The 20,161-nt window shown below is 40.4% G+C and overlaps 1 protein-coding gene across 4 annotated transcripts in view; it reads right to left on the bottom strand.

Annotated features, from left to right (window-relative positions):
* Window positions 1-20,161, bottom strand: part of GRIA3 (glutamate ionotropic receptor AMPA type subunit 3) — a 205,988-nt gene that overhangs the window by 114,134 nt on the left and 71,693 nt on the right. For all 4 annotated transcript variants that reach the window (XM_030574935.1, XM_030574938.1, XM_030574939.1 and 1 more), the window contains one exon: window positions 10,867-11,054. In XM_030574935.1, coding sequence (XP_030430795.1) covers window positions 10,867-11,054 — 188 coding nt within the window. The remainder of the gene's footprint in view (window positions 1-10,866; window positions 11,055-20,161) is intronic.

Consider the following 20,161-nt stretch of genomic DNA (forward strand, 5'->3'; position numbering starts at 1 on the left):
CTCAGGCAGTATATAGTTTCCTTTTAAATTGTTGTGCCATTTTCGTTCTCAAAATTTGTTAAGCAAGTTGGTTGCTGAGCAATCGACTAGTCACATGGTCTTGTCCCTATACCTTGCATGAATGGGGGAACATTTAGGTGAGGACATAAAGGGTTAAACCAGTATAAAAAAAGGAGCCACGCCAATGAAGCTAATGGATTCCACTGGTGTAAAACTGCGGCAAGTGAGAAGAGACTCACGGTCAAAGGAGATAAATGTAGATAGACTAAGGATGATTGGTTTGCAATGGGATGGTACTTAACTACTTCGGGGCCTGATCCAAAGCCCTCTGAAGTCAACTGAAAGACCTCCTTGAAGGCCTTACGATTTACACTGTGCTGTTATAATGTTCCAGGGAACTCACACAGGAACATCAGGATGTAGGTGGGACTTTGAACAGCACTGCAGGTGCCTGTTCCCACCCTCTCTGACACTTTGTACAGCAGTAATACAATTAGTCCTGGCTTGGTCAGCGCTGAGGAGAGACATTAAGTTCTTGTGCAGCTTTCTGCCTATTGAGTTAGGGTTTCCCCACTCATAAATGAGATCACAAGGATACCAGCACTACTATGCTGTCACTGGTTATATGTATTGTCCGTTTGCACAGGAGCATTATACTATTCCTATTCTAATATGGCTGGAGTGTATTAACAAGAGTGTCTTATGTAAGATAATTATGTAATTGTCCCTTCTACTCGGCACTCAGCTGCAGGACTGTGTCCAGTTCTGGGAGCGAAACTTTAAGAGAGCTGTAGACAAATTGGAGAGAGTCCAGAGAAAAGGTTAAGAAAAAGAGAACATTTTTAGTCTTGAGCATAGAAGACTGAGGAGGGACCTGATAACAGTATACAAATACATTAAGGGCTATTATAAAAAGGATGGTGATTGACTGTTCTCCATGTCCACTGAAGACAGAATAAAAAGTAGCCAGTTTAATCTGCAGCAAGGGAGAGTTAACTTAGGTTAGATATTAGGAAAAACTTTTGAACTATAAGGATAATTAAGCAAAGGAAGAAGCTTCCAAGGGATGTTGAGAGATCCCCATCACTGGAGGTTTTTAAAAACAGGCTTAGACAAACACCTGTCAGGGATGGTCTAGGTATATTTGATCCTGCCTCAGCACAGGGGGCTGACTAGATGATCTCTTGAGGTTCCTTCCAGTCCTACATTTCTATGATTTTTGATATTATGTTTCCTTCCTCTCCCTGCAGGTGACTCAACAGAGTTGTCTTGATAATGGTTGCCTAGGAAACTAATTAAGGAGAGACTTGGCTGGAAGTGGAGTTGCAAGCATTAAACTCTATTTGAGAGACAGATGCAGAAATTAAGGTAATGCCTGAAAAGATGAAAGGATTTATCCTTTATTTTGGGAAGAAGAAAGAACTACACTAAATGTTTGGACTGTAAGAAAGCAGTTTTTCATGCAGCACTGATTTTTAAAGGCTAAGAAAAGAGAAGTGGTGATACTGAGGAAGAGATTTTAAAATCCAGGCTCTGTTTCGGGGTGGTACATGTGATGTGGAAAAGGTTCCCAGAGCAGTTAGAGATGGTTAGATGGTCAAACGGGTTGGTACAAATAAAATTGAATAGACAGGCTTTTAAGCAAGCTCCAACCAATTAACATGCTGTGTGTGTGTTTTCTATTGTGTCATATATATCTTAAAAGCATTTTGTGTGAGTTTTGTTTGTGAAAAGTGCCAGCTTGGCAGCCCTGAAGACTCAAGTCTTCTGTCTACGTTTAGAACAGGTACAGCTGAGAAGCATCAAGTTCCCACACACTGCCCTACTAACATACATCAGGTCTGACCACATCAAACAGTGAAAGGATATCTCAGTACCAAAGAGGCCCGTTTGACCATTTGCTTTTCTATTGAGATTCCAACACGGGTAACAATTAGTAGAAGTGGTTTATATAATGTGAACACTGTTTAAATAATGAAAGGGGCACAAAGATTTTTTGGCCATGCTTGGTAAGAGTAACCAAACAGGAACACAAGACTTCTTGTCACTGAAAAAGCAGCAAAAATGCTACTTGTACAACAAATGAAGAAGATGCTTTTTACAGACACCTATTAATTCAGGTTCAAACTAGGTAGATACGTCTATCACTCAGGGAATGAGCTATCAATTCTAATTTTCCTTCCAGTTAATTCAGGGTAATTCCATTGACTCCATATTTAGGCCTATTGTACACTTAATTACTACAAATAGATCTATACTATATATGAACAGATCTATTTGTGTACACATATGTAGTGTATGTAATATGGTGAAATATGCAAAATGTCAAAAGCAGATGCATAAATATGTGCGCGCATGTGTGCACTTATGGCTAATGATTATAAATTATTAGTATAATATTGTTAAATGCTGCTAATATAGAATAATAAAATCTTAATGGTGACATCAGGTTGTAATCTCTTTGGAGTGTGAAATGTGATTTGTTTTGGAAATGGATCTTTAACTGTACAGCAACAAGCACATTATGATGCTATATACATTCAATGTGATTAATAATCATATTAGCACAGAATTGCAATTTTGGAATCATTCTATTTCGAAATCTGTTCAGATCCATGGTGACACTACCTTAAATCACTCTGCAGTAGGAATAACATTCTGATTGTTAAATTCTTGTCATTCTGAATCTGGGAAATCTTATGTGAGGTAGAGGATGGCTTTCAGAAGGCATTAGCATTTACAAGATAGTAATTCCACCCATAGGAATGTGTGAAATGTTTTATATGTGCAGAGGATTACCCCAATCTGAAAAGGACATTTGCTTCTCTTAGTTCAGACACCGTGTCTGTGGCTTATTATTAGTTTAATACCTGTTAGTAGCATTCCCTTTGGGCAGAAATGGCTGTTGACATGAGCACATTCGCTCACCTTTCACAGGCTACAATCCAATGGAGAGGGCTGCTGACCTCAGGAGACCCCCTTTTCTCCCCAGTGGAGGCTTCATATCCAGCATGATCACCTCAAAGAAGTGACCAATACTATACTTGTAAATTCTTCCCTCCTAAAATGCATTTATGGGCATTTGAACTGGTCAAATCTGTGTGGAAGGATGACTGATAGTCTTTTGGTGACCGAGTTTCTAGATCATTATGGTCATGGAAATTAAAAGGATCAGTAACAGAGTGACTTGTAACAAGCGTCTGCATATACTAGACACCCCTCAAGGCCTCACCCTGAATCCCTTACGCAGGCAAATAGAGGTCCCTACAGAATATGATATCCTGGTCCATGACTCCTCGGTGGCACAGTGCCCTCAGAACCTCAGCAGCACACCTCGGCTCTGTGACAGCAGTGGAAAATACTGGGTTGAGGAAGAGACCAAAGGGACACATGGAGAAAACAGAGAAAGGATACCCATCCCTTTGGTGTCTTCCCCAAACATACCAGTGTATTTATGGGGCAATTATTACATTTTTTAAAATTGCATGGAAAATACGGACAGGCCAGTACAGTAATTATGATATATCTTATATACACCTAAAGCATACATGACTTGCAAGGTTAGATCTGGATTAACTTTACACTCGGATATTTTTCCTGATAATTTTGGGTAATTTTTTTAAACTCTGTAATATAAATGATGCATTTTTTATATTTATTCTTAACACACCAAAAATCTGGGAGCCTTCTTGCAGTGATCACAATACACCTCACTGAGGACTGAACGCTTCTACAAAGTAATACAGCAATGGTAATATTGAAAAACTTTGGATCTCCTTAATCTTAAAATTTCAGACTCAAAAATCAACTCAGGTTATATACTTCCACTGCAGAGAAGTTAGTCAGATTCCCCTCTGTGTTCCTAGAGACACTTTACTTGAAGACTTTTTACCAATTTGACCATTATTTAAAATTTGTGTGCATTATAGTCCTTCCTACAGTATTACTTATGTTTTGTTTGCAAGAGGCATTCACTCAATACTGAGATTGCCTTGTAGCCTAACCTTTATGATTTTGTTTGGAGATAGTCTCCTTTTGATAAAAGCATATATTCTCTGAAATAAACAAGTCTTTTGTAATGTTTCACCATTTTGATCCTGAATGATTTTCTTCCGTCTTATTCTCCCTTCAGGGATTTGCTTCTAAATGGACACTGAGCCACTCTAGTCTGAAATACGACTTATACTGGGAATAAGAAAACCATATTTCTGAACCTGAAGACTTGTTTCTAAATAAACAGTCAAGCTCTGAAGCCTGCTGCTATTTTCCAAAACCAGATGCCTTTTTTTCATGACAATAAAATCATTTAATATCTACCTGTGAAATAATACTGGAATATTTTGTCATCAAGGAACAAGAAGAATGGGGAGTTCATGAATTTTACAGAGGATCAGTTTTAATACCAGTATGGGTGAAAGGCAACTAGAAGATTTACTGGGTTTCACAGATACCGGACCACATCTCACATTAACAACAATGTGAGAAACAGTGATTGGATGGCAATATGAGTAGTAAATCACATTTGTAAAAGACAAAATCCAGTGAAACAAAGACTATATTAGACTAGATTTGACAATTGTTATTTGAAAGAGGGATGAAAGATGGCAAATGGGCTAAATGTTTAAAGAGATGGTGGAGGTGGCCCAAGAGGAGTATACAGAGAAATCTATTGAACGGGACAGCTCAAAAGGAACCTTCATATAGAGATGGAACGAAACTGTAACAATATAATGCCAGAATAACACACATGTTTAACTTTAGATAGAGATTTATAATTACAGGCATGGGGCCTATTTTTAGGGAGACTCTGGGATGGTTTCTTAAGACAGAAGAATGCCTATGAATGGCCTTTGGCCCATGTTTTATTGCTTATGTATTGGTAAACAGAGAACCTGTGCCAGATTTTCTTGATCTCAGTGAAACTGCATGTGGGGTCAGATACTATTCAGTGTCAGTAATACTTCAGAATCTATGTGGATAAAGCATGAATGGTATGAATGTTTCCAGGGGAAAAAAGATCAAGTCTATATGTGAGTGTATTCACCAAAACTGAACTTTAAATTTGCACTAGCAAGCATTTGCACCAAAAGCACTTCAGCACTCATCCAATTAGAGATCAGAAACAGTACAATGTGACTTAACTGAGCAATAAGGCCCAGCTTTTTAACGATATTTAAACGTTAAAATGAAATTTAGGCTCCTAAATAAGTAGTGACGCTGAGCACAGCAATGCCTAAACAGATTTAAAAATCTGGGCCTAAGTGAATGCTCACTGGGAATTATTCATGATGAATTCAGACTTAGCAAAAACTCAAAATGACGACATTTGTCAACATGTGGCACTCCTCATCCAGTGAACTAAATGCCCAGTGTGGGTGAAACCAGACAATCACCATCCTCTTGAATGAACTCACAAAGGAAAGTGAAAAACACCACATCACCTGTGGGTGAAGAATTTTCACAAAGTGATCACTCTGACCTAACAGTCCTCATCCTCAAAGGAAATCTGTACAACGCTTTCAAATGACGAATCTAGGAGTTTGAATTCATAACTTTGCTAGATACTAAAAATCATGGGCTGAATAGAGACATGGGATTTATGACTTATAACAATCTATTATCCACTAACCCCCACTCCCATGTCCCCCAGTTGCCTTACCCCTCCCTTCTTTCCCCCCCTATGAGTGGAGGGGTGTTAACAGGACACTTCATGTTGAATTGTCCCTAGAAATATGTTAACTACTTGTGCTAAACAATCTATTCTGCCTTATATTTAGCTGTGACACTCTGAGTACCTTTCTCAGATCTGAAGAAGAGCTCTGCATAAGCTCAAAAGCCTCTCTCTCTCTCTCACTGACAGAAGTTGATTCAATAAAAGGTATTACCTCACTCACCTCAACATTTGACAAATGTCTTTGCAGAACAGATAAATCTGAGAAAATCTCTATTTAAAATTTGTCTCACAACCTTCTCTACCATAGTTTTTCAATCTGCAAACTAGAGATAATATTACCTCACAGAGCTGTTGGGAGGTTTAATTATTGTTTAGAAAGTGATTTAAGGCCCTTGGATTTAAATTGACATTTAAGTTTCAAACAATACTACTGTGTATACTAGATCTTATCAATGAGTCTAATTTCAAAAGTCCATTACCAATCAGTATTAATGGAAGACTGTAACTCCTCAGGTTGAACTGACACATGAAATGGCTTAAACTATATTTGGGACCAAGATTTTCAAGAGAAACTAGATATTTTGGGGGTACCCAACCTGAACCAACTGAAAGGGGCCTGATTGTCAGAGGGCAGGTGCCATGCACTCTCTGATAATCAAGCCCTTTTACTGGTAACATTTATGTTGAACATTCACCATCCCTAATCTCTTTTGAATGTTTTGGCTTAACTTGAATATCCATGGTTTTCAGTCATCACCTCAAATAAAATGAGTGCCCTAAGCATCTAAAACTTGAATAGTCAGCACACAGTGGTATTTGCTTTTTTTTTTTTTAAGAGCTTATTAATTTTGTGTGTGTGTGTGTGGCTTCAGTAGCCTTTCTACATTAAGCGAAAAACAATCTAAAATATGCAAATCCAAAGTTATCCTTTCCCCTATCAGCAAAGCACAGTTGTCTATAAGGAGGACATCTCATCATCCCTTTGAGTATTCCAACTATAGTGAACTAACTACTGTTTGAATTTTTGTACGATTTGATTAGCCTTATGAGAAGATAAGCAGCTAAGCTGAAGAGACAGAAGTAAAAGCCTGAAAAACTAATTGTTCAGTAGTGGACCCAGGGGTGTACCAATACTGACTTTCACCTGCAGAAAAGGATGTCATTGTTCTTGAGTCTTGGACCAGAAAAATCTCTGGAGGCTGTTAGTTGTAGATATTTTGATCATAATATGCACCAATGTGGGGCCCAGTCCTGCATCCCTTTCTCATACGAATGGTCCCATAGGACGATGTGCATGGGTAAGTGGTGCACAACTGGACACCATCTTTTTTTGTCTAGTATGTAATAGAATATTTATCCCAATAGTTGGTTTGCTTTACTAACCAGTTTCTTTTGTTTCATAACCAAATAACTCAAAATCCATTTTAGGCCCCGATCCTACAAATATAAATGGACTTTACACATGGGCAGTTCCAATGAAGTCAAGTAAGCCTGCTCACATATATAATGGTAATCATATGCGTAAATGTCTGCAGGATCTGGGCTTTAAGCTATACTGTCAAATGATTAACTAGTCAACCACATACTATGCTATTGCATTACTGAAAACCACTTCTGAAAACTGTAGACCCAATCCTGGTCATAGGCACCGACTCGGGGGTGCTCCGGGGCTGGAGCACCCACAAGAAAAAAATAGTGGGTACTCAGCACCCACCAGCAGCCCTGCAGATCAGCTTCTCCTCTTGCCCACCACAATCAGCTGTTCAGCAGTATGCAGGAGGTGCTGGGGTGGGGGAGAGAGGAGCAGGGGCAGGAAGAGGTAGGGGGAGAGGCAGAGGTGGTGGCTTGGGAGAAGGGGGGAGTGGGAGTGGGAGCGGGGCCTGAGGCAGAGCAGGGTGTGTGTGTCAAGCACTCTTCAGGAACTCAAGAAGCTGGCGTCTCTGGTCCTGGTGCAAGTAAAATTACATTAGAGACCATTCAGAAGAAAGATTATTATACAATTTCATGGACTCTGACTTGTAAGTATAAATAAAACAGACTTGGAAAATGAATAATTTAGCAATTCAGAAATGCGATATCTAAAAGTTAAAGGAAAACACCGGACAGTTAGGTATAACTTGGAGCCCAGGGCTTTAGCTATGTGAGAGCTAAGAGTTCATCAAATCAATAATCATAATGATGGAATGTTGAATCAAACATTTATCAAAAATGCAACCCTACGCAGATTTGAACTCAATACATTTGAAGAAGAATTTAGATCATTAATCCACTTTGATACATGCTTAGGCTAAGATACAGCTCTCATTTTGGCCACCGGCATGCTCCCATATATATATTTTTCTTATTCATGCAGTATAAATACATGGAGAATAGGATAAAAGAATGGATGTACGTCTAGAAATTTCAAACAAAGGGCCCATCCTCACCATGCGACTGAGTGCACAGTGCATTCATTAGATCACACTTTGCTCAAAGGTTCTCACTTGCAACTTTTGAGGAATGCAGACTTTGTTTACTGCATTTTGCCTCTTCAACAGCAATGCAAGAAAATGAAAGAATAAACCACTCAAATGTCCTGTGTTCTGCTACGTCTCCATAAACACAGGACACTCACTAAAATAATAGAAGACTGAAGGCCAAATGCCAACTCATGTGGACATGGCTTCCTTCCCTATTCCCCTGAGCAGCGGCGGCTCCAGGCACCAGCGCTCCAAGCATGTTCCTGGGGTGGCAAGCTGTGAGGGCGGCAGTCAGGCAGCCTTTGGTGGTGTGCCTGCAGGTGGTCTGCTGGTCCTGCAGATTCGGTGGCAATTTGGGACCGGGGACCTCCTGCAGGTGCGCCGCCGAAGGCAGTCTGCCTGCTGTGCTTGGAGCGGCAAAAAACTAGAGCCGCCCCTGGCCCTGAGTGAGTAGGTGCTATATGAGGCTATCTGAGCCAAGGGAAGTTGGGCCCAGTGTTTAAGGGACAGAAGGGGATTCTGCATCCTCCACATAGGTAGAAACCATGAAGCTGCTCAGGAAGTAGGAAACTCAACCCCCTTTCCACCTCTAAGCAGCCTTTTGTAGATCTTTCACCAGCTTTCACAAGAGGCATGTTCCAGTTAGCACCACTGCTGTGACGGGGTTGGGTGATGGAAAATCCACTCCCCCTTCTGACATTCCCCACCTAATCACTATTGGGCGAGATGAGGTATTTTGAACCCCATGGCCAAGTTGCGGGTCTGGTTAAAATCTCTGTTTTGTAGCTTGTCACTAGTAGGGTTGCCAGTTTTGGTTGGGCATATTCCTGGAGGCTTCATCACATGGCATAATAGTTAAATTAAAAATTAATTTTACTTCCTGGAGACTCCAGGACAATCCTGGAGGCTTGGCAACAACAGTCACTAAGATTTTTCCTTGCAGCTATGCAGCATATTCAGTCAGCTGGAAGGCAGCCTGTGCCTCTTTGGCATCATCCCACTGTCCTGACCACGTCACTGGCAGTCAGGGTGGTGGCATCACAGACATTTTTGGTAAGGAGGACTGGAGCTGGGTGGCCATGTATATGTTATACAACCCTGCTCAGAGGTTGACTTCCCTTGGAATAGGACCACCCATGGGGCTACATGCTGTGCATATGCCTTGGGAAAGGACTCAGTCCAAAGTGATTAGGGCTGAGCGAAAGCATATGCAGCCAACAGCATTGCAGGGCTTAGTTTTAGCGGGACAGACCGATCCATTTTGAGCCCGTTACAACTACTTGCAGTTCTTCTTCGCTCACATGGTTTCAAGTCGCTCCCTAGACTTTAAGCCTGAATCAAACTGTTAATGTCTAAGAGACATTTATGATAAATTCCCCAGTACTTAGCTTCTATCTAACAGTACAGGTCTTTCTTCTGCAGGAGGGGCCTGGTCCTGCTTTCATCAAATTCAATGACAAAACTCCCATTAAATTGAAAGGCAGCAAGATGAGGCCCTATAACTCCAGTGACTGGAAATGATTCAGCTTGGGGCTTGACTGGAATTGAATGCTGTCCAAGTTGATTCACGTCTCCTGAAATTCTTTGGTTTTGTTTGTGGTAGCATGGCTAGTTTGCCATTTGTCAACAATATACAATTTGTAAAAGAATATGCTAACGCTTCATGAAATTTAAATGTTACTTTTGATTATTCCGGAGTATAAAGCTGCAGTTAGAGTTATGAAGTGGCATTTATCTTAGGAGTCTGCAGTCTTAACACTGAGCAAATCCCTGTGTGCCACTGCCTATGAACAAACAGGCTGAATGGTTTGGTTCCATTGTAATGTAGGCTCTGCTGGGGCTGTGAGCTCTGAGCATGGCCAGTGGGGAGCCGGCCTGTCTCTGATCCCTGATGTGTAAGCGGAGTGCTGCTTTTACAGCCCTTCAGCTGCACAGTGTACTTTCTCCCACTGAGACAGCCACGGTAGCTAGTACTGAAAGGGGATAGGACTATGGCCTCACTTCATTCCCACCTACTCTTGGAAGACTACCACACCAGGGGCTCCTACCAGGGACTGATCTCCTTACTTAGGCCAAGGTGGAGACTGATGTTCTGAGCAGCCCCAAGGAGCTATTGGAGGCTTTTAAACTGATTCTGAGGGAAGCCCACTTCTGGGAGGGCTATGTCATGTGTGCAGTCACCTAGTATTTGCTCTCTCTAGCAGGAGTGAATGTGACTCCACCACACCCTGCAATATAGTGGGGGAGGACCCTTTGCACACCCCCAAAAAGGCCAGCAAGAATCAGCTGAATTTCCCTGCAGAAATATTTCCATATGTGACAGTTTTATTCATAGGTGAATCAGTGCCTCTCCCACCTTCACTGGTTGATTTTAGTCTTTTACTGTAATCTCTTTTTACAAACAGCACTCAATCCTGCAACCTTTACCCATAAGAGTAGCCCTGCCTTCAGTAGGGTTATTTACATGAGTAAGGGCTACCGCTGAGAGCAAAGGCTTGCCATATTTTTTACTAATTTAGAAGGCAACAACAAATTTACAGAGATGTTTTCTGCTGGGTTCCATTCAAATTATTTGCCATCAAATGTGAAAGCCATCCAGGATATTTAATTTTAGAAAGGTAATTGGCACATTTTTATGACTTATTTTTTTAAGAGCAGTTTAATTTATTTCTATAGAGACATAATTCCAAACCCTTATGTAATAGTTATATACAGCACATATTTGAAAAATACCTGTTCCAAAATTGTGTTTATTCTCTCTACTTCACAGTCGATTAAGTATCTTTTTTCCTGTCGTCTGTCCATTTCCTCTATGATTCTCCTAAATTCCTGAACGTCCTTTATACTTCCCACAGACCTGGCTGTCACTTGCCAGTTGTTTTGTACTGCTGCTTCCATAATTGCCTGAAGAATGGAAAATCCTAGAGGGGAGAAAAATACAATGCAATTGTTTACTGAAAAAAACTGGTTTAAATATGTGAGAACAGGTTAAAAATTATATTGTCTGAAAAGCAATATAGTAGATAGTAGCCTGCAATCAGTTTAAGACCTCAATGACAAGATGGTAGGGAACAAATTGTGCTTTCTGTTACCCTGGTGTCAATTCTGAGCAGCAACATTGATTTTAGTAGACTTATTCCAGAAACAAATCACTGAGAATGAGAGCTGGCCTAACAGCTGTGATGGCCTGACCTGGCTTGTTTGTGGTTTTATTAGGGTCCATGCCAGCTAAGGGTGTGACCCTGCAGTCCTCACACGGGCAAAACTCTCATCGGATTCAGGAGATGGACAGAATCTAATGGGAGATTTGCCTGACCAGAAACTACAAGAATGGATCATTAATTGGTACAGACCCAACCATTGCATACAAGAATGCCAACTAAATCATCGAGCTGGCTACTGGAGACATGTACTGTAGAGCATATTTACTGATATTCACTTTTATTTCAAGAAATATTTTTAAATATGGAATGTAATAGTATTAACTACACTTTTAAAGCTTATATTAAGGTATCATTGACTCATTCAGCAGCCTCAACAGAGCAGCAAAGCAGCATGAAATGAACAAAGAGCTGCACAGTGGGAAATTTATGCAAGCAAACTGCAGTTCATTCCTTGCGCACAGCTGTGACAGGGCTGCAGACAAACTTGAGCAAAGAGCCGTGAGCTAACTGTAATGAAGCTGGGAAGGGAAATCTCCTCCCCAAAGGTAGCTTATGTGGGAGCCCGGGGACACTGATTTGCATTCCTTGTGTTGCAGCATTTAGTTTGTGTTTACTGACCCCCTTTTTCAGGAGGTTGAGACTGTAGGATATTTTCAATTATTTCCTATTTAGAAGAGTTCAATTCAGATAGCATAGTTCACCTACTTGACAACTCAGTGTACCTACTTGGGTTCTAATTGAATGCATCCATTTCAGTACAGAAACGTGCGAGTGGAATGTTTCTATCTAAATAATTTATTCATAAATTATTGAATTAAAAATTTATTTACACTTTGGAGTCCTTATTCATAGTCCTACTTTAGAAGCACAGAAGTACTTCATGTATATTCTACACACACACATATACACACATTTGCTAGGTTTAATTATTTATATTTTAACATGGAAATTTATTAGTATTTTATGGCAAACTCCCTCACCTGTTTAAAATACAAAGAAAACCAGTATCTTCACTCTTCTAAAGGGAAAGCAGAGACTGTATTTTAGCTGTTATGAACCATCCCTTCTGAGATGGGTGTTTCTCAGCCATTGCTACTGTCACAGATAAAGATGACATTTCACCCACTTCCATCAGTTTACCAAAGCATGTGAGTCTCTTTCCCAAATCCAGCTAAGCAAAAATCTTCTGCTTGAACAGCTTATTCAACCAGATGGAATTTCACATACTACATGATTGAACTTGATCTGATAGCAATGACCACTGAAAAGAGCATATACAATGGTATCATGGAGGGCATTTTTCTTCTTTCTGCCCAGTGGACCATACTGGAACATCTCTATTATAGCACGAAACTCTTTATGTTTGGCACCAAAGAAATTAGTGCAAACATCAATTTAAATCACTGATCCTCTTCATGGACAATATAAGGGAAATCCTAGATCTCAGAAATGGAGCGTTAAATTGCAATCCCTTTTTCTTCTGTGTTGGTAAGGGCTAGGGATTTTTTAAAGGGACATATTTTCAGATGGGAAACATGAATACAACGTGTGTGGGCCAGAAAAATGAATTTGCGTACAAATCTGATTTGCATGCACAATTGGTTACCTAGAGATGAAGAACTATGATTTGGGTCCACAACTGAACTGCAGGCACCCAAATGCGGACCCATAATCGACAGATGTAGACTGAGCCACAGAAATGAGGCCACCCTTGTGAAAGTTTCCCCTTAATGTCAAATATGAACTTAATGATGTTTATTTACACCTAAAATCTACTCAGAGTGCTAGAAGTTTAGCTGCATTTAGATATTTTGGTTACTTACTTCTGAACCCAGCACTAGTTTAAACACCAATAAGGAACAGCATGTATCTAGTATTGTTAGACCCGAGTAAAATAATGCATGCGTCAGAACAGAGGAGAAAGGGGAGGTGTGTTTTGCATACAGAAGGCAAAAGGAAAAGGTAATATAAGTTTACATACTTCATGTATGTTTAAAGGAGTAGAACAAGCAAGGGATCTCTGCCAAGCTGTACACTAATACGAGTCTCAGCAAATACTTAGGCCCTGCAGTGCTCTTTTATTCTAATTACAATTACTTAACTCCGCAGCTTGAATTACTAAATGAAAAATGGAATAATCTCATTTCAGCTGTTTCTTACCTGGTCATTTGAAATGCACCAATAACTTGCATATGGTAGACCATGTGCTGCTATTCTGATGTCACACAAAGCTCTAGAACGGGAAGCATATAAACCCTTATGTTATCTTTTTCTTTCACCTTCTGTACCACTAATTTATTATTCCCCCTATTGTTTCTTTCATCACAAATTACATTATTGTCTGGGTCATCCATAAACACAACAATCCTCACACACAGATATTCCAATTTGGATGAGTGAAAGTGAACCTGCCTTGCCTTGTCAGCTGAAAGTTTACAGGAACCATCTGGTCTGCATTTGTTCAGGAAGGGATATAGCTAAACGCGCAGGATTTCAGATCCACAGCATGGAATGGTGTGTGTAAAAAAAAAGAAATCTGGATGCTCAAAAGTCACTATTTCTTACTGACTGCCGCTCACTTTAATCTGCATTTTTTGATAATACAGGGCCTAAATCACCACTGCATTACTCCAGATTTAAGTCAGTGCAATACCAGTGCTTCCAGTGAAGCTGCACCAATATAAACTAAGTGATACAGAAGAGAATCAGGCCCAAAGACTGTAAGGATCAAGGCCAGATGAAGATGTAACTGGCCTTGTCATTTGGATACAACTCTCATGCTGGTGGGAAAATGTGGAACAGGCCACTTTTGGTCTCATGCTAATGGAAATATATTTATATCTTGAAACCATGTTATGATCCAGGGTTATGAAAGGGGCGAATCCAGGTTTTTATCTTTGCCATGGGATTCTTCATTTTAAATGTTTTCAAGGGCATATTAATGGTCGAGTAATTTATAGTTTTCTGAATGCAGGTTGGAATAATCCAGGCTGGGAGACTCTTTGAAACCAGACTCTGTTAGTTGTGTTTGAGGGAAAAACACAACAAAACAAGCAGGTAATGACTGCCCAGGGAAGACAGCAGAAGTAGCACAGGAAACCAGTGAAGAAAATAATAATATATGTTGAGAAGTGACAGAAGGTGAAGAGCGCTGTGCTATCCAGTGGGCAGGGGCTGTAGGGTATTCCCAGAGTACTTACTGCCAAGAATGTTGACAACTCTTGAAACTGATGCTAACAGAAAGCTGGCAGAGGGAGCATTAAGGGCATTCTGTCACTGGAGGATGCCGAGGTCTGGAAGCCATGGGCTTCGAGGTAGTGGAGAACAGCCTTCCCAAAGGGAAAGCCATTGTAAATGTGAAATATTAAATGTTAAAGCTTCTTTAGCCTAATAAAATTAATTAAATTTGCAGCCGTTAACGTTCCAAATACAAATAGATTAAAAGAACATTGTTTAAATCAGAGGAACCTTTATCTAGAAAATCTTAGGATGAGCTCAGGACTCTGTCTCCCTTCAGCAAAAGAGAATGATGTTACAAAGTCCTGAGTAGTGCAATAAAGACAATTGCCTACAATGCACAGCAGAATACCAAACTTTGGAATTCAAATCCAGCAATATTCCTCCCCAACTACAGATTTCTTTGTGTGTCCTTAATTCTGCACTCAATCAGGCCAAACCACCATTGACATCAGGGAACTCAGAATAATGTATTATTGGGAAGCCAAAGGAGTGCTATACTGTAGCCATTTTGGAATGCATTTCCTTCAGCAGTTACGTACCTTTATCCGCACATATCATTTGGCTGATACCAATGTGACCACAATGGGAATAAGGATTGAGAAAAGTGACTTGAGCAGGGCCTGTCATAAACAGATAGTTAAGGGTTAATGTCTCTTTTACCTGTAAAAGGGTTAACAAACAGTGAACCTGGAACACCTGACAAGAGGACCAATCAGGAGACAAGATACTTGCAAATCTCGGTGGAGAGAAGCCTTTGTTTTGGGCTGTTTAGCGGGATTTTTTGTTCTCTCTCTTGGGATTAAGAGAAGCCAGACATGTAACCGATTCCTCCCATCTTCTGAAACAGCCTATTCTGTTCAATTTAGTAAGTACCAGTTAGAAAGGTGGTTTAGTCTTTTGGATTGTTTTCTTTATTTGCAAATGTGTATTTGCTGGAAGGATTGTATCTCTGTTGCTGAAACTTGTATTTGTGCTGGGGGGAGGATTCTCTCTTGTGTCTATAAGCTGAAAGACCCTGTAACATTTGCCATCTTGATTTTACAGAGACAACTTTTACTTTTTCTTTCTTTTATTAAAAGCTTTTCTTTTTAAGAACCTGATTGATTTTTTGGCTATCTTGTGTAAGACCCAAGGGGAGGGAGTCTGCACCACTCACCAGGGAATTGGTGGGAGGAAGGAAAAAAGGAGAGAGGAAAAGCCTGATTTCTCTCTGTGTTAAGATTACTGTCTCTCTCTCAGAGAGAGTCTGGGAGGGGGAGAGAAGGGGGGGAAGGTGAATTTCCTCTCTGTTTTAAGATTCAAGGAGTTGAATCACAGGGATCTCCCAGTGTTACCCAGGGAGGGGAGAATCTGGGAGGAAGGAAGGAGGGGGGAATGGTTTATTTCCCTTTGCTGTGAGACCCAAGGGGTTTTGGGCCTTGGGATCCTCAGGGAAGGGTTTGGGGGCCAGAAAGTGCCCCAAAACACTATATTTTTGGGTGGTGGCAGCTCTATCACTTCTAAGCAAGTAATTAAGCTTAGGGGGGTTCATGCTGGTACCCCATCTTTTGGACGCTAAGGTTCAGAGTGGGGGTTCATACCATAACAGGGCCCTATGTGTACTGTTTATCTGAAGCTAGCTTAGGGAAAGATCCTCAGGGAACAAGGCTCAATCATAGAATATCAAGGTTGGAAGGGACCTCAGGAGGTCATCTAGTCCAACCTCCCTGCTCAAAGCAGAACAAATGCTCACCTAAATCATCCCAGCCAGGGCTTTGTCAAGCCTGACCTTAAAAACCTCTAAGGAAGGAGATTCCACCACCTCCCTAGGTAACCCATTCCAGTGCTTCACTACCCTCCTAGTGAAAAAGATTTTCCTAATATCCAACCTAAACCTCCCCCACTGCAACTTGAGACCATTACTCCTTGTTCTGTCATTTGCTACCACTGAGAACAGTCTAGATCCATCCTCTTTGGAACCCCTTTCAGGTAGCTGAAAGCAGCTATCAAATCCCCCCTCATTCTTCTCTTCTGCAGACTAAATAATCCCAGTTCCCCCAGCCCCTCCTCATAAATCATGTGCTCCAGCCTCCTAATCATTTTTGTTGCCCCCGCTGAACAGTTATTTAATTTTGGAACCAGGCTATGAGCTTGTCTAGTTGGAAGAAACAGGGAATGTCTTCATAATTTGTGGATACATTTCTGGAACAAGATCAGCTGTACAGATAAGACTTATTTAATTGTTATACCATTTTTTCCCCTTGGGTCCTGAGACTGGAGAAGTCCATAAAGACTATAGTTTAGGTGGGCATAAAGCACAGCAGTTAAGCAGTAGAAACACAGTACAATGTAGAAATGTGCAGAAGATAAGAGAGGAAAATTTGGGAAGAAACTCTGCATGAAACGGCATCTTGGGTTTAGCTCATGACATTAACCTGCAAAGTACAAAATCAAAAGGGGGCAAAAATCCCTGGCTAGGGCTCAGCTGATGATGCTAATTACTACATCTAAAAGAATATATCTGACTGTGTTTATATATTTATCTAAGCAAAAAGGGGATTAGGAATCATGCAGTTAGCAATTAGCAGGCAGGAGCAGCGCCAGGGTTTCTGGCGCCCCAGGCAGAATTCGGGGGGCAGCATTTTGTGCGCTCCCAGTTCCACTCCCATCGCACCGCTGAAGGACCCTCTGCCGAAATGCTGCAGGTGACAGCAGCAGTCATTGAGCTGCTCAATTGCCTGCCGCTGTTTTCCGCAGCACATTGACAGAAGGTCCTTTTTCGGCGACAGGATTGGAACTGGAAGCTCCTGTGCGCCCCTTGGGGAGCGCACAAAATGCCATCTCCCGAATCCTGGCACCGTAGGCGACTGCCTAGGGTCGCCTAATGGAAGCACCAGCCCTGTTAGCAGGTTAGCAGATAACCTAGTCTGCTGCACAAGACAGCTGATCTGCACTGCAGGAAGAGTGGGTGCTCAAAGACAGGGCGTACAAAACCCCCAAGTAAGGTAGCTCTCAGTTGGGGACAGGATGCCACTGGCTTAGTAAGTGCCAAACGCATGGGGCCAGATTCATTCAAGGTGTAATTTTGCTGGTGGCAAAGGTATGACACCAGGGAGAAATTTAGCCTGTTGGTGAAAGATGAAAAACCACCACATTAATGAACCTTTGAGAGGTGTTTGAGTAGTAGGGTTTTGTTGTTGCTGTTTTTGTTAAACAATTGTGTTTAACAGATAGAGAGGGCTTGACTTTGCCTGGTCTCTGGAAGCGCAGGGCAGGACGGTTCAGTGGATCTCACCATTGCTCCATAAATACAAGCACTGTTTGGGGTAGTGCTGTTGCTGGCCTTTTATATGCAGAAGAGTGTGAGAGAGGCCATGGCTATTGTCCTTCTCCACACCAGTCAGCTCCCAGGGACTCCTGAAATGCCGTGCTTTTAAGGGTTCCTGTGGGAGCGTGGGCTCAATGGCACAGTTTAGCCTGGCATCACATTATATGTACATTTCATGGGGACCTTCTTTGCACTCAGACACATAGAGGATATACTGCTAACAATAAAAAGGAGTGTATGTCATATCAGATGTTCTCCTGTCATTCAATATCAGAAATCCTTCACCTTATGATGAATACCGCTTGGCAGTTATGTAGTGTTAAATGGTGCACTTTAACTAATTTATCCTCACAGGTAGGAAAATATCATTTTCCAGATAATAAAACTGAAGCAGAATAGGAAAATGAATTGCCAAGGCTGTATAAGTGAAATGATAGCAAGGACAGGATTTGAACTCATGACTTTCTAATTTGTAATCCTGAGTTTATTTCATCAGAGCAAGCACTACTGTATAGTTGAAGGTTTTGCTGCTATTGTTTAAAGATCCATATATATCTGCTATAAACAGTATTGACACACCACCCACAGAAATGTTACAACAAAAGCACTGCCATATTGTCTTACAGAGAACATCTCTTTTATAAGCCTACTTAATGAAGAAAATACAATAGTAAGCTAGCAGTCAAATGAAATGGGATTTTGATTTTAAGATGTATTAGTTATTCTAAGTGAAAATAATACTCTAGCAGAATTAAAAATTAAGGTGCAGTGGAATGACCATCTGAGTAAGAGAGGGGGGAAAAGACTTTCCTAAGATAATTATTATAATAGTTAGTCATAGTAGCACCATAATGCATTCATTTTAAATAATGTACATTGAAAACTTTTATCCACCTATCAACAGCTGAGAGTTTCAAAACTGCAGAAACTTTACCCTAAATACTGCAGTTCTCATTTGAGGACCTAAAAATGTAATTTCAATGCATGCTGTAATCTTACAATTATTGATAACACAGATTAATTCCTTGTTGTCCCATGCATTGGTCCTTTTAGCAAGAGTGTGCATGGCTTCTCCTAAAAACATATATAGAAAGTAATGTTTAAATAACGATAAATATTATTCCTTTGAAGAAATATTCACAGGTGATTATAGTAATCGAACTGTGAATAGAAATAAATATTCATCACAAATGTTAACGCAGTATGCCTTAGACAAATGTCATTTTAAAAAAGTCAAACTTTATGCTAGTTGGATTGTCCTCAAATACTGTAAAATTATTCTTGCTATCTGACCTTCAGTCAACCATGTTAGAAAATATTTATTTCTCTACCTAACTTTTATCAAAACTTTGTTTCTCAAATACCTGAGCAAATAACTCTTTTGCCTTTGAGAATTTTCATTAACAGATGCTTTCAAAGTCTGTCTTCATCAGCATCTCACCCTTTAGTAACTAGAATTTTAATTACCTTTGCATCTGGAATGTCTCATATATCAACATGTAAGTTAATTTCCTTTTATTTATTCTGAACACCAAAAAATGCAGTAATCAAATAGTGAGTGTTTTTTAATACTCTGAAATTTAAATGAGTTTTATGATAATATAAATGATAATTTATGGATCCTTACTCACATTCTGTATATGTGCATCCTCAGATTCACTCATTTTTGACATTTCACACTATTTTTGCTCATGGGCAGAGGTGAGAAGTGAGGATCTGGGATGGACAGCTATACCCACTCAGTTCAAACACTGTTCAGCATGCCACCTACAGAATCTCACTGACATTACAACCTGCTTTTCCATTGTGTGACTTTGGAGGCTTTCCTCCAAGCAATGATCCAGTTTGCACCTCTGAGCTTATGATGCATGATGGGATCGCAACCCAAAACTATAGAATATACCACCAATGGGCTCAAGACAAATTGCTAGACGTATATCCAGCACTGAAAAGAGAAATATATGGAAACACATTCTTCCCCCATTACAATCTTTTGATAGTAGATAGCTGATACATTATGTCACAAATCAGAGAGGAGTTTTGCAGTAGACTCCTCTTTCTTACTAACAAGCACATTACACATTTGCTACTTTATAAAATGCACCTACGACCCGTTTTTTTTTGTTTTTGTTTATTGCAGTTCTTAAAGGAATGTTGACTATACAACTTTCATAACCTGATCCTCAAGTGGGGAAGAAGTCTGTTTCCAGCACAGACTGTGTTGCAAGTGAGATGTGAGAAAATTTCAGCATCAATACTTGTTAAGAGGAGATACGGATCTGACTTAAAAATTTGAGTGCGGATCTAGTTTTAAATC

Source organism: Gopherus evgoodei, chromosome 9 (genome assembly GCF_007399415.2).
Source record: "Gopherus evgoodei ecotype Sinaloan lineage chromosome 9, rGopEvg1_v1.p, whole genome shotgun sequence".
Classification (NCBI taxonomy): domain Eukaryota; kingdom Metazoa; phylum Chordata; order Testudines; family Testudinidae; genus Gopherus; species Gopherus evgoodei.